The sequence below is a fragment of the Zootoca vivipara genome, chromosome 2 (genome assembly GCF_963506605.1).
Source record: "Zootoca vivipara chromosome 2, rZooViv1.1, whole genome shotgun sequence".
Classification (NCBI taxonomy): Eukaryota; Metazoa; Chordata; class Lepidosauria; order Squamata; family Lacertidae; genus Zootoca; species Zootoca vivipara.
Genome location: NC_083277.1, coordinates 90,707,064 through 90,719,459, shown reverse-complemented (window position 1 = coordinate 90,719,459; position 12,396 = coordinate 90,707,064). Strand labels below are relative to the sequence as shown.

The following is a 12,396-nucleotide window of genomic DNA, read 5'->3' as shown; positions in this document are numbered from 1 at the left end:
ACAGGAGTGCCTGGCGTGCTATGGTCCATGGGGTCACGAAGAGTTGGACACGACTAAACAACAGCAAATGTTACCCCCACCCCTGGAACTGGCCATAAGATGATGAAGAAATGTGCTTTGTGGTGCACAAATTGTACGTAGAAAACACAATAATATAGGTCTTAGTGAAGGGGATTAATAGGACACGAGATTCAACATATAAAGCATTGTCTTGGTATTTTTCATGAAGAAAACATTCATGTGCAAACCTTTTATCCTCCAATCTCCATTTTGCCTGACAAATCATACTCACGGGAGATGGGCTCCTCTTCCCTTTCACAAGGACGTCCTCTAGAACATCCCACCGCACCATCTCCTCTGGGGAAGGATACAGGCTCAGCCTCTTCTCTAAGTCTTTCTACAGACAAACAAAAACATTAAAGAGGTCACACTTTATTCCCCATGAATAGCATGGAAGAGGCCATTGCACCCACCTTCATTTATTCTTCATTAGGAACCCTGGCTGTGGAGAGGTATCAGATGACTAGGATACATACCAGCGAAGAGCTAGTGGGTACATCAAACTATGGGACAACCCTTTTTGGAGAAGTGTCAACAGGGCGAGGATGGGAAGGTACTGAATGTTGCAAGACACACACACATGGGGATTAGCAGGTGCTGCTTGAACTAACCAGTGAGGACACATCTTCAAGGCAGCTTCTGATGCTATGAATCTGATGCATTAGCACAAAGCTGGGAGTACAGAAAATGAACAAATCATATGCCAGTGAGTGGCTGGGTCCCCCCTCTATGGACAAATTGAATACTGTATGCTGGTTTGACACTGCAGATGTGCTGGAACAGGCAGGGTGGGGAAGTGGGCTTGGGACCAGTGTGGGCGGAATTTGCCGATGCATATTGACCATGGGAATCAGATAGGACACTGAATTTACATCTGATCCCCTGCAAAACTAGCACACAGCAGGAAGAGATTGCTATCTGCATAGAGACTGGTGTTCTGTAGAGGAGCTGTGTGGGAACATACCACTTCGTGATCCAAACTCATCTGATCGCTTAAGCAACTATTTAGCCGATCGTCAAATACACGGGGGTCCAACTGTGAAATGAAGGAAAAGATAATTTAGGATTTCCCCAGGCTGCTCAGGAATAATGTATGAGTGCAAACACATTCTAATATTGTAAAAGAAGCACTGCAAAAGCGAACTTGTTTCCCCCACACTTTTAGAATACACGAGGTGAGCACCTGGGGAAAAGCCTTGCAGGGGAAATAAAACACAAGCACCTTTATGCTTGCCCAGTACACATCAAATGCATAGCTCAGGGGGCAATTTTTCCTCCCAACAAGCCTTTGGGGACAGGAGCAAACATCACGTTTCCAAGAGAGCAAAGAAACAACAGCACAGCCCAGAAACCTGAATTGCTCTCATGGGATAGCCTCTAGGGATGCATTTGGATATTCAATATTGCTCAAAAATACACAATAGTAAGTAAAGCATCCCAGTGCCTGTTGTGAACATGCCAGGTTGAGTTTTGGATTGCCAAGGCTGAGAACAGCTTCTTCCAACATTTCCAGACCTATGGCTAGGCCTGGGGCAAATAATACACAATGACAATCAGCCCATTTCTTTAACAGTCGGTCTCCCCAATCATATATAAAAATGGGAGGGAAGCTCCACTTTGACAAACACATTGAACATGTGGGTCAGACTGCTGAACCTCTCATCCTCTCAGTGTTGCTTTCCTCCTGCCCTCTCTCCCCAGAGGTAATTTTCCTACCAGCTAAATTCTGATACTGGAAGTAAGACTCACTGGGAGAAAAATCAAGAGTCATGGCATCCATTCACACCCTTCTCATTTTAAATTAGACATAATCACATCCTTCTTTATATGTGGCAGACCCGCAGTTATTGAACACTTGGTCAAAAATATACAAGAAAATACAATTCATTCTTCTCTTATAGAAACAAATAGGTATAATGTGTGTGTGATTCAAGCTTTCTTTCTTTCATATCAGTATGAACTCTGAGGGGTTAGGTGGACCCAACAGGAAAAGTAGTTAAATAGAAGGAAATGAGGCATGGACTAGTTTACCAATGCTAAGTGATCCTTGATTTTTTGTACTTCATCCTCTAAATTGGCTGTGGCTTCCTTCATTTTGCCAGCCTCATCTATTACATCCTGCAACAAAGACATGGCCTAGAATACAAAAAGAGATACAATATCAGTGACGGGAATGAATGTATGGACTCCTCTAAATATCAGCCTAAATATAATTTCCAAATGACAAGAAGCTACCATGTGTTTCCTAATGTCTCTGACTGCCAAAGACAGAAGACATGCCGTAGGAAACCTATTTTCAGGTCTTACAGAGCCCCCTCCCACTTTACTCTAAGCAGCCTATGCTGAAGAGGAGCTGTTTCCCTGGATAAACTACTTCCAAAAGAGGAAAAGAGGGATCAGCATCAATATAGCCCCCCCCAAAAGCGCACCACCTACTGCAAGGTGGTAGGATAGAATATATTGAGCAAGGGCAAGGGGGAACCTCCAACAATTTTTGATGCCCAATATGTTTTAACCATTCGCTTTTCTGCAGAGGCAACAATCTTTTCTAAACTTCAGTATAAGAAAATCAACTACAGTATCTTCAAGCAGATATCAACTCTTTATCTTAAAATTTAGATATTATTGCCTTTGAAAGAGTGCTGATGCACAGGAGCACCTTAGGCATCTAAAATAGGGCTGCCATACATCTGGGATTTAAAAGGCGGAATTGACGTCCAGGGGGATTTCTGAAAGGCGGCGCTTTGCTCTGGCAAGTCATTAAAAAAAGATAATAATAATTTATTATTTATACCCCGCCCATCTGGCTGGGTTTCCCCAGGCACTCTGGGCGGCTTCTAACAGAAGAATAAAATCATCGATTAAAGATTAAAAGCCTCCCTAAACAGGGCTGCCTTCAGATGTCTTCTAAAAATCTGGTAGCTGTTTTTTTTCTTTGACATCTGATGGGAGGGCGTTCCACAGGGCGGGCGCCACTACCGAGAAGACCCTCTGCCTGGTTCCCTGCAACTTGGCTTCTCGCAACAAGGGAACCGCCAGAAGATTGTGTTACTTTGGCGTTTTTGTAGAAAAACAACTTTCAGAGGGACCTGATTCTCACTTTTTGAAATATGGCAACCCTATCTATAACACTTATCCTATCCCAGAACCTTCAGATTTGCACACAAACACCCCGACTAGATCTGTACTCCAGGATTAACACAGAGGATTAGCATCAGACATCTGACTATACTCAGGAGCCTTCTGGTCCTGACTACTACTGCCCATTCAGCCTTGCTCTCCAAGTGAGTAAAGCAAGGAGAAGGAGCAGTAACTTCCACAAGCTTTCTCTTGTGGTGCAGATTAGGTCCAGAGGAAGAGACAAGTGAATGGGCAGCGGTAAGCAGGAAGTGGGTGCCGTCAGAGATCTTGCTCAAGCCCTTCCAGAAATAAAACCTAGAACCAGGACAGCTTTCCAGCAGGACTGCTACACTTTCCCCTAAACAGCTTATTAGCCTCATGGAGATGAAGTGGTGGTTGGGGAATAAAGATACTGGTTTTCTTCAACCCTAAATAGTTTACCTGCCTCCAATTGTATGTGCCTCTTGATTCTGGTGTTATGAAGAGTCACATTTAGCTATTTCCTATGCACTTCCATGTAAGCCTTAAAGCCATGCATAAGGAAAACAGCATAGCTTTCAGTTGCACCACAGGAGATGCATGGTGATTCTTAGAAAGTTGATTTGGAGCCAGAAGAAAACCCAACAGAGCAGTTTTAAGATTCCAGTAGGATTATGTGAATGGTGGGGGGGGGGAATTAGTCAGCTAGCTTGCTCACCAGGACATGAACAGAATAAAGGCAACATTATCAAAGTAATAATAATAATAAAAATAATAATATATTATTTATACCCCGCCCATCTGGCTGGGTTTCCCCAGCCACTCTGGGCAGCTTCCAACAGAAAAATGAAATAAAAAAATCTATTAAACATTAAAAGCCTCCCTAAACAGGGCTGCCTTCAGATGTCTTCTAAAAATCTGGTAGCTGTTTTTCTCTTTGACATCTGATGGGAGGGCGTTCCACTGGACGGGTGCCACCACCGAGAAGGCCCTCTGCCTGGTTCCCTGCAACTTGACTTCTCGCAACAAGGGAACCGCCAGAAGGCCCTCGGTACTGGACCTCAGTGTCCGGGCAGAATGATGGGGGTGGAGACTGGACCGAGGCCATTTAGGGCTTTAAAGGTCAGCACCAACACTTTGAACTGTGCTCGGAAACATACTGGGAGCCAAGTAAGTTTCTAGTTCTCCTGTTGGCTACGAAAACAAACCAACCATAAAATATGCCTGCAATATGTGCTGTCATTAATGTCCCTCAAGTTCATTCACACACATGTCCATGGCGAGGTACTTTTATGTCTTGGTATTGGTTGTCTTGATAAAGCCTAGGCAATGAATCATTTACTAAAGGAAATAATCAAGTCTCTGTCTTGCTCTGTTGTGGAAGCCTCCCCAAATAGGAAACCAGGAAATAGAAGTTCAAATTCACTAAATGATTACATTTCCTATCACCCTCTTCAATGCACTAGACACCAGGAGGCTAGTTGAAAATCAGAACAGCAGCTATCTCACTAAGAATTCAAGTATAGACTTGTCCCAGGCCTTTGCCAGATGGGACTGGACATAACAATTTGCTGCTCATTAACTCATAGGCAGTTTCACAAAGAGCTTGCTCTGTCATCACTATCCACTCCAAATCTGGAATACTTATGAGCATGTACTTATTGCTATAGCTCCCCTCATAGACTAGTAGGGGCATGTTGTCTGGGGGGACTCTATACTGCAAAAATGTTCCTGTTCCTCTTATCTAATGACACATAGACACCTGATAAATATTATATACACTGATTAATTCAATTTAATATACCACTTTTCAGGTGACTCCCACAAAGCAGTTTACATCAAAATCTTAAAAGAGGCAGCAAATAAATCTATAGAATAAGCCAGCCAAGATAATCTACAAGAGGGGTATTTTTTTAAAGCTACATCTCCCCTTCCCACAGGTCAAGAGGTTATTTGAGTAGCCCTGGGGTGGCGGTTGAGGGAGGGAGAGGTCACCTCAACTCCAATACTGTACTGGGAACGAGGTTGTAGGCAGCTCTCCATGCCAGTTTGTCTTTAGTCTCTCCTCCCTTCAGGGCAAGATGGTCCTCAGAAGGCCCCATAGTGGTGGATGGTAGAGATGGAAACCACTTCACTCACTCTCAAATGTCTGTATGTGAGTGTATGTCTGTGTCTCGAAGGACTGGAATTCAGTCCCAAATGGCAAAAACAGAAAGTGGAGCCTTCAGTGCTCTCTCTCTCTCTCTCACACACACACACACACCACCTCTCCTACCAAAACGGCATTCATATTAATTTGTTATCAACACTATAAAGACGATAACCAGACCTAACTAACTGGAAGGCTGCCTGATTTAAGACATTCTGGTGTGCATCAAGAAATGGCTAGAACTAACAGGCCAAAGCCAGGCCAAGTCATTTTGTTGCCTGACGTGAAGGAGAAGATGGTGCTCCCCTTTTTCACATACAAAAGGCCATTCAACTGGCAGCTGAAACTTACTCCAGTGCTGGTTGACAGAGACAGCGGCAGCATCCTGAGAGCAGCAGGTTAGCTTAGGGGGCACTGGGCAGACTGCATGGCAGGACTGGGGGGGGGTGCTGTTACTGCCTCCAACAGCTCCCTCACTCTGCCACAGAGGTGGAAAAGCTCAGGCTCAGGGACCAAATGTGGCCTTCTAGAATTCACTGTCTGGTCCTCAGGACTCTCTCCATGCCACACCCTAGGCCACAACCCTCCCTGTCCCTGCTGTGCTCCTTCCTTGACTGTTTTTGCCTTGCTGGTCTGTGTCCTTGAACTCTGATAATGCCTCTTGCTTGTCTGGATAGCGAGGATAGAGAAGAGTGTGGGAGCATGTGTAGAAACTAGTCTACTGTACAAAGGTAAGATTTACATTTATTGCTCCACCAACATTTTGTTCTGGACTGGCCCCGCCCACTAGTGGCATGTGGCCCCTGCCTGGAATGCCTAGATAGGAATGTGGCCCTCGGGCTGAAAAACATTCCATGTCTCTGCTGTATTTAATGTTATTCCTATATACGGAATGCAGGGAACGTTCTCCTGCCCACCCAGCTGGGGTCTCAGCACAAGCCAGAATAAGCCAACTTCTAAATAGCAAGAGATGAGTCTCTACATGTCCAGCTCACTGGAGCATCTAGAAATAATGGAAACTTAAGGAATGCAAGATATTTCAACTGCTCCTGCAGTTGCCTGTTGCAAAGCTTAGCTCTGCTGGGAGCCATTCTTGGCATAGCATACCTCACAGTTTACAAACTGAGCTGCCTTTGGTTCACCAATTCTAATGCAGGGAAAGATGTTAAGGGCAGAGGGTGGCGGCACACAGTGTTATTGGCATCCATCCAGCTTTCCACTTTAGCCAGTCCAAGGGATCCTTTAACAGGTAAATCAATGCCTGTCTGGTCTAACTTAGCAAATCCTCTGTATTTCTCAGAACTTTAGCAAAACAATGATTTCTCTGTTGCCAATGACTTTACGAAGCACTACAAGTAATGAAAGCTTTGGCATGCACTGTTTTTGAAATGTGTGAAGCAACATTTGAATAATCAGGTGATTGAAAGAGTATTCAAACTCCTAAGTCAAAAACGTAAAACAGGAATTAATACTAATTCTGGAAATTTGGAGGTGAAGCTTGTATTGACAACGTACCTAGATGTAAATACCAAAGTGCATATCTGATGCATTTTCTTAAGGGCTACTAAGTGATTCCATGGGGAAACATTTATTTATGCTTCTGTTCATTATTCCAGGAGGTATCACCTCCAAGGAGGAATACGAGTGAAGCTTCAGGTACTGCCGAGATCTACACAACAGATCTAGAATTACGGTGCAGCAGATTATGGTGTTTGCCAACACAACATAACAATTCATAATAGTTCTCTTTGTCTCTTCACTCCAACACAAGTTGACAGTTAAACATCTTTGGGGGCAGGGATGGAACTTTCAGAAAGGAATGTACTGTATCCCTGCAGCGAGCTAGGCCTTTAAAGGAAACAAAACAGTCCACATGCCCATCATGCCTCCTTCAAAAACTAGTCTAAAATTAATATTGTTCGCAATCACTATAAAGGGCACTCTTAACTCATTTTCGCTGTAACCTTTGCATGCCCCTGAAATTCCAACAATCCAGGTGGTTTTTTTATTACTGTTCACATACCTTGTTGATGCCCTCTTCGTTGCCTTCAACTTTCTTCTGCAACTGCATCGCTTGCCATAGATCGGCCACAGAGCCACTCCTGGTTTTATCCATCAAGTCGGTACCAGAAGGCAGCTTCTCTAGGCCAGACATTTGATTTTCAAACCCTTTGAGCCGCTTTCCCATCCCCTGCACTTTCCCCTGGACTCCCTGTACTTGATCTTGCATTCCTTGGACCTGATCTTCCACCCCTTGCACCTGATTTGCCATCCCTTGGAGGTTAGCCTGCAGCACGGACATTTTCCTTTCCAAGTTGTTAAGGCGAGATTCTATGTCTTTGTCTGAAACCTCCTTTTCCTTCATGGGCCTGCCTTCCTTGCCTTCTTTGCCTTCCTTGCCTTCCTTGCCTTCTTTGCCTTCCTTGCCTCCCTTGCCATCCTTGCCTCCCTTCCCTTCTTTGCCTCCCTTGCCTTCAATGCCTTCCTTGCCTTCCTTGCCCTCCAGACCTTCCAGGCCCTCCAGACCCTCCAGACCTTCCAGGCCTTCCTTTCCTTCCTTCCCTTCCCTACCTTCCCGGCCTGCCTTGCCTGTCCTACCATCCTTGCCTGCCCTACCATCCTTCAGTAACTCTTCATCGGACAGTATTTCCCCAACCCCCTTCTCAATAGCCTCCGCCATGTCTGGCTTTGGTGGCGGCCCCCGATCCATCTTGACCTCCGTCATGGTATCCTGAATTTTGAGGTACCTGAGGATGGCATGGAGGAGGGTGTGGAGGGCATTGAAATTGACATGGCCAACCTCCGGAGTCCCTATGGAGATGTCCGCCAACTCGTACAATGTGACTTTCAGAGACATGTCTGCACCCCTTTCGACCCACCCTTCGCTTTGCGACAACTGCCAGCTGCCTTATTTAGAAAAAATAAAATAAAATCTTCTTTTACGAAATAACAAAAAAACCACCTGTCCTAATCTTTTATTAACCCCTAGGAAAATATAACGCTGGGATGGAAGGCAGTTCAATAAATAAAAGCTCTTTCCCCCCCCCCTTTTTTACAAGGAATATCTGTTTGGGGTTGTTGTTGTTTTAAGCCCAATTTATTGTAAACCCATTCCTAAAAGTGAGCAGGCTCGCGCCATAAACGGGCGAGCAGCGCCTCTATCTCGCTTTATCTTTTTGCTCTATTTGCCTATCCTTCTCTCCACCCCACCCCCACCCCCCAAACGACCACCCCTATTTAAAGGGCTAAGCAGCACCCGCCCCCAGCGCAGCTCGCAGCTCGGGCGAGCGACCGACTGACGAGCAGCTCCCCGCCGAAGCTCGGAACAGAAGCCGCCTCTGCCGCGGACAATCCGGCCCCGTTCGAATCCTTGCGTTCCATTGGTTGCCTCACAAACCTTCTCGTTCCGGGATTGGCTTCGAGAGCTGCTCATGTGCTTTTGTTTACTTCGCCGGCTGCCGGCTGATTGCGAGCCGGCGTTTGTGGTTGCTACGCGACGGGGGTGACCGCCCTCCGCCGTTCCGGGACTCGCGGCGCCGCGCGAATTATGACTCCGCGCGCTCCCCCCGCCCTTGCTAAACAGAGAGGAATGGGCGGGAACCAAAGGAATAGGGGAGGTTTGTTAGCCAGTTTAATATATTTCCAGTTTAATTGCTCTATTTCTTTCCCAAGAGTTTCCGAGCAGCAGATTCCAAAAGTATAAAATAAAATTTAGACGCCACACACACACATTTTTAAAGAGGGGGCTGCCCCCCTATATCTGTTGGTGGCATTCGTAGATCTGTTTACATTAAACATTTAAATTGCCCCGTAGGTTTTCCAGGAAAAAAGGGAAAAGTGCTGAAATACTGCCCAGAACCACGTAAGTGTGATTTAGCCCTAAGGTCATCTGGTCCAACCGTTTGCCAGAAGCAAGACTCCTGAAAAAGCTCTCCTTGCAACCTAAGGCCTTGGATGGTGGAAAGCGACCTGTCTCAGGCACGGCTTAGTTTGTACCAGCGTTGCTTTCAGTGTTCAAGATACTGGGAACAGATGAACTGTGGACAGCGGCAAGTAGGGGAAATTGCTCAGTGGTGAGAAAAACAGGCTCTGCGTATCATAGAATCGTAGAGTTGGAAGGGATCCCGAGGTTCATCTTGCTATACTCCATGCACTCTATTTAACGGTTAGTTTTGCATTGATTTGTGAAATCGAATTATTATTATTATTAATTAAATTTCTATAGTCATTCTATTTTTTAAAAAAATCTATAGATACAGATATGAAAACCTTTGCACATTTCATGCAGATTTATGTCCAATGGGCTTGTGGCCCAGGTCTTTTAAATATGTAGGGATGCTCTCTACTCCAAAGCATGTTTCCTCCAACAACTACAAAGTTCCTATGCGACAGCGAGTACAGCAGGCAGGAGGACTTTGTGGCCTTCCAAGTGCAGTTGGACTCCCATCAGTGCCAAGCCAGCACAGGAAGAGAGTTGCAGTCCAACACCATCGGGAAGACCACAGGGTCCTCATCCCTGGAGCAGAGGTAGGATTTCCATATTGGAAGGTTTTATTTACAGACAGATGTGAGCCCGCCCTGCTCTCTCTTTTGCTCTCTCCCAAATCTCAAACTTTCACCTACACATTGACTTCCAACAAGCAGCAGCTGTCTGCTCAACTGAAATATCCCAATGCTTTGCCTCTCTCTCAGTTTACGGTAATTGCAGTTTGAGTTCCTTTGCTCCTGTCTTCTCACAGTAGCACAAAAGAGCAACTGGTCCTTGCTTTCCCATAACTGGGATGGAGTGAAAAAAGGGGCAAAAGTGAAACAGATGTAGGGCCGGGATGGGGAACTCTGGCTCTCATTAGTCCCAGGCAGCTTGGCTGAGGGCCAGAAATGATGAATTTCTATATTCTTAACAGTGTTAGCAATTTCCCTCTCAATAGAGCCAAAATTTCTGTGGCAGACCCTTGGGAGTAAACCACCACAGAAGGTAGTTGGATGTATCTCTGAGTGAAATGCATAGGATCAGCCTACTCATGCCAGCTACTCTAGAACAATGTGAATTGACTTTGCAGGACCTAATCATGTTTTCACAGTATGCTGACTAGTGAACAAATACCTTCATACAGTAGTTTTTGACTATGGTTATATTTGTAACTATGCATTTTTTTTTCATGTGTAAGCCACTTGAGCATGGATTTAGCTATGGAAAGGTGGCATACAAATAAAATGATGTATGTATGTGTGTGTGTAAAATCACTTCAGAACAGCTTTCTGTGTGTACTGAAAAGACAACTTCTCCATTTATAGAGTGCAGTCTATATTACCATGAGGACTAGCACCTTGAATCTGGGAAACAAATAGCAGATTCTTTGCAGAGTCTCTTATCTATGATTAGATGCCCTGATCATGTGATGAGAGCTGGTGGCTGTGCTCAGTTCCTCTCATCCAAGCCAATTGTATTTACAGATGAGAAAATGCCCTTAAGGACCTACTGTAGAGCAGGGGTCGCCAACACATTAGTGACCACAGCTCCAGTTCTAGCTTTGGACCTGATGGCTGGGGGTGATGGGCACAACAAAACATCGGAAAGGCACCCACATTGGCTACCCCTGCTTTACCGTCTGCACAGCAAATGCACATTAAGGGCAGCAGTTCCCGCAGGTCTTAAGCATATGAAATTAATGCTCAACATTTGATTCATAAGTGTAAGGAATCCTGGCTGAATTCTAATACAGATAACCATGGAATTACTGTTTTAAGGTTTTGCATGGGGTTGTTTTTTTTATCGCTGTTTTAATTGTGTCTTTACAAATTGCAACCCATCCTAAGACTGGCTGTTGAAGGCCAAGTAAGAAATATGTAGCAGCAACAGCAACAAAGACCATAGCTGCCAAGTTCTCCCTTTTTAAAGGGAATTCCCTTATGCTCAATAGGCTTCCTCACGAGAAAAGGGAAAACTTGGCAGCTATGACAAAGACAGCTTCTCTAAAACCATGATCAAGAATATATCTTTGCAGTATTTTCTGCTTCTCCTAAGTGTTGGGCTAGATAGCAGTGTTCTACTTCTGGCCTGACTGCATTGCAGTGGAGGTGAAATGATATTCTATATATAGTTTGTAATATACTCAGGGACCACTTTTAAAGGTGCACTGCACAGATGGGCACTGTAATACTCTCAGATCTGAGATGCAAACAGAACATGAAACATATGGTTAAGGGAGTGTGTGTCCATGTTGGTTGTGTGTGTGTGTGTGAGTGAGAGAGAGGAGGGAGGGAGGGAGGTGTTCTGGATAGTGCCCAAGTGGTTTGTCCCCTTCTCTAAACAAAGTAGAAAATTTCAAGACCAACCTACTGTGCAATGAAACCAGGGTACATTAGATATGGTAGGATGCTGCAGCTATATTGTTTTGTATATGTGAGTGAAGCAAGACAGAAAAATCAGGATTAATTTTGGTCCATATGTGAACCCCAGTAGGTAAAACCAAATCCAGGACAAGAATCACAGACTCACGACTGTAAATGAAACAAACTAACTGGTTTGTTGAACAATAATAGCAGTAAATGTTGTAAGTCCAAATAACTGCACAAATACTTAGTTCCTTGAACTATACAAGCTGTTCCGTGTAATTGACAAGCCAATGCAACTACTTATAATGTACGATCATTTAAACAGTAATTTATCCTCAAATCCTAGTCTGCATCTCCCTGCCTAAACCTCCTCCAGTCCATCTAGTTTATGGGCCACAGCTCAGTGGTGTTTTACATGCAGAAGGTCCCAGGTTCAATGGCCAATGTCTCTAGGTAGAGCTGGGAATGTCCCCTGCCTTAAACCCTGGAGCACCACTGCAGTATAAGGCAGCATCTTACCGTCTTACGTCTCCAAGCTGTTCTTGGCATTTTCACATGGAATTCATAGCTATCGATCCATTCTAGTGCATCCCCAGTTTCCCATAGGCTGGGAATAGTGAAAGAACGAAGGAGGGGGGGGGACAATAGGCAGCCTAGCAAGAACAGCAGGAGGATCCTATATGTGTCTACTCTGATGTAAGTTCCACAGAGTTCAATAAGATTTCTCTACCCTTCTGACATGCACTGGCTTC

General features: G+C 44.8%; 1 protein-coding gene across 1 annotated transcript in view; it reads right to left on the bottom strand.

The window, feature by feature from the left end:
• QRICH2 (glutamine rich 2) overlaps positions 1-7,712 on the bottom strand; it is a 41,761-nt gene extending 34,049 nt beyond the window's left edge. The window contains exons 1-4 of the mRNA XM_035099114.2: positions 7,332-7,712; positions 2,092-2,196; positions 1,025-1,096; positions 293-397 (exon numbers count right to left, since the gene is read on the bottom strand). Of these exons, the coding sequence (XP_034955005.2) occupies positions 293-397; positions 1,025-1,096; positions 2,092-2,196; positions 7,332-7,673 (624 nt within the window). The 5' untranslated portion in view covers positions 7,674-7,712. The remainder of the gene's footprint in view (positions 1-292; positions 398-1,024; positions 1,097-2,091; positions 2,197-7,331) is intronic.
• Positions 7,713-12,396: the final 4,684 nt, after the last annotated feature.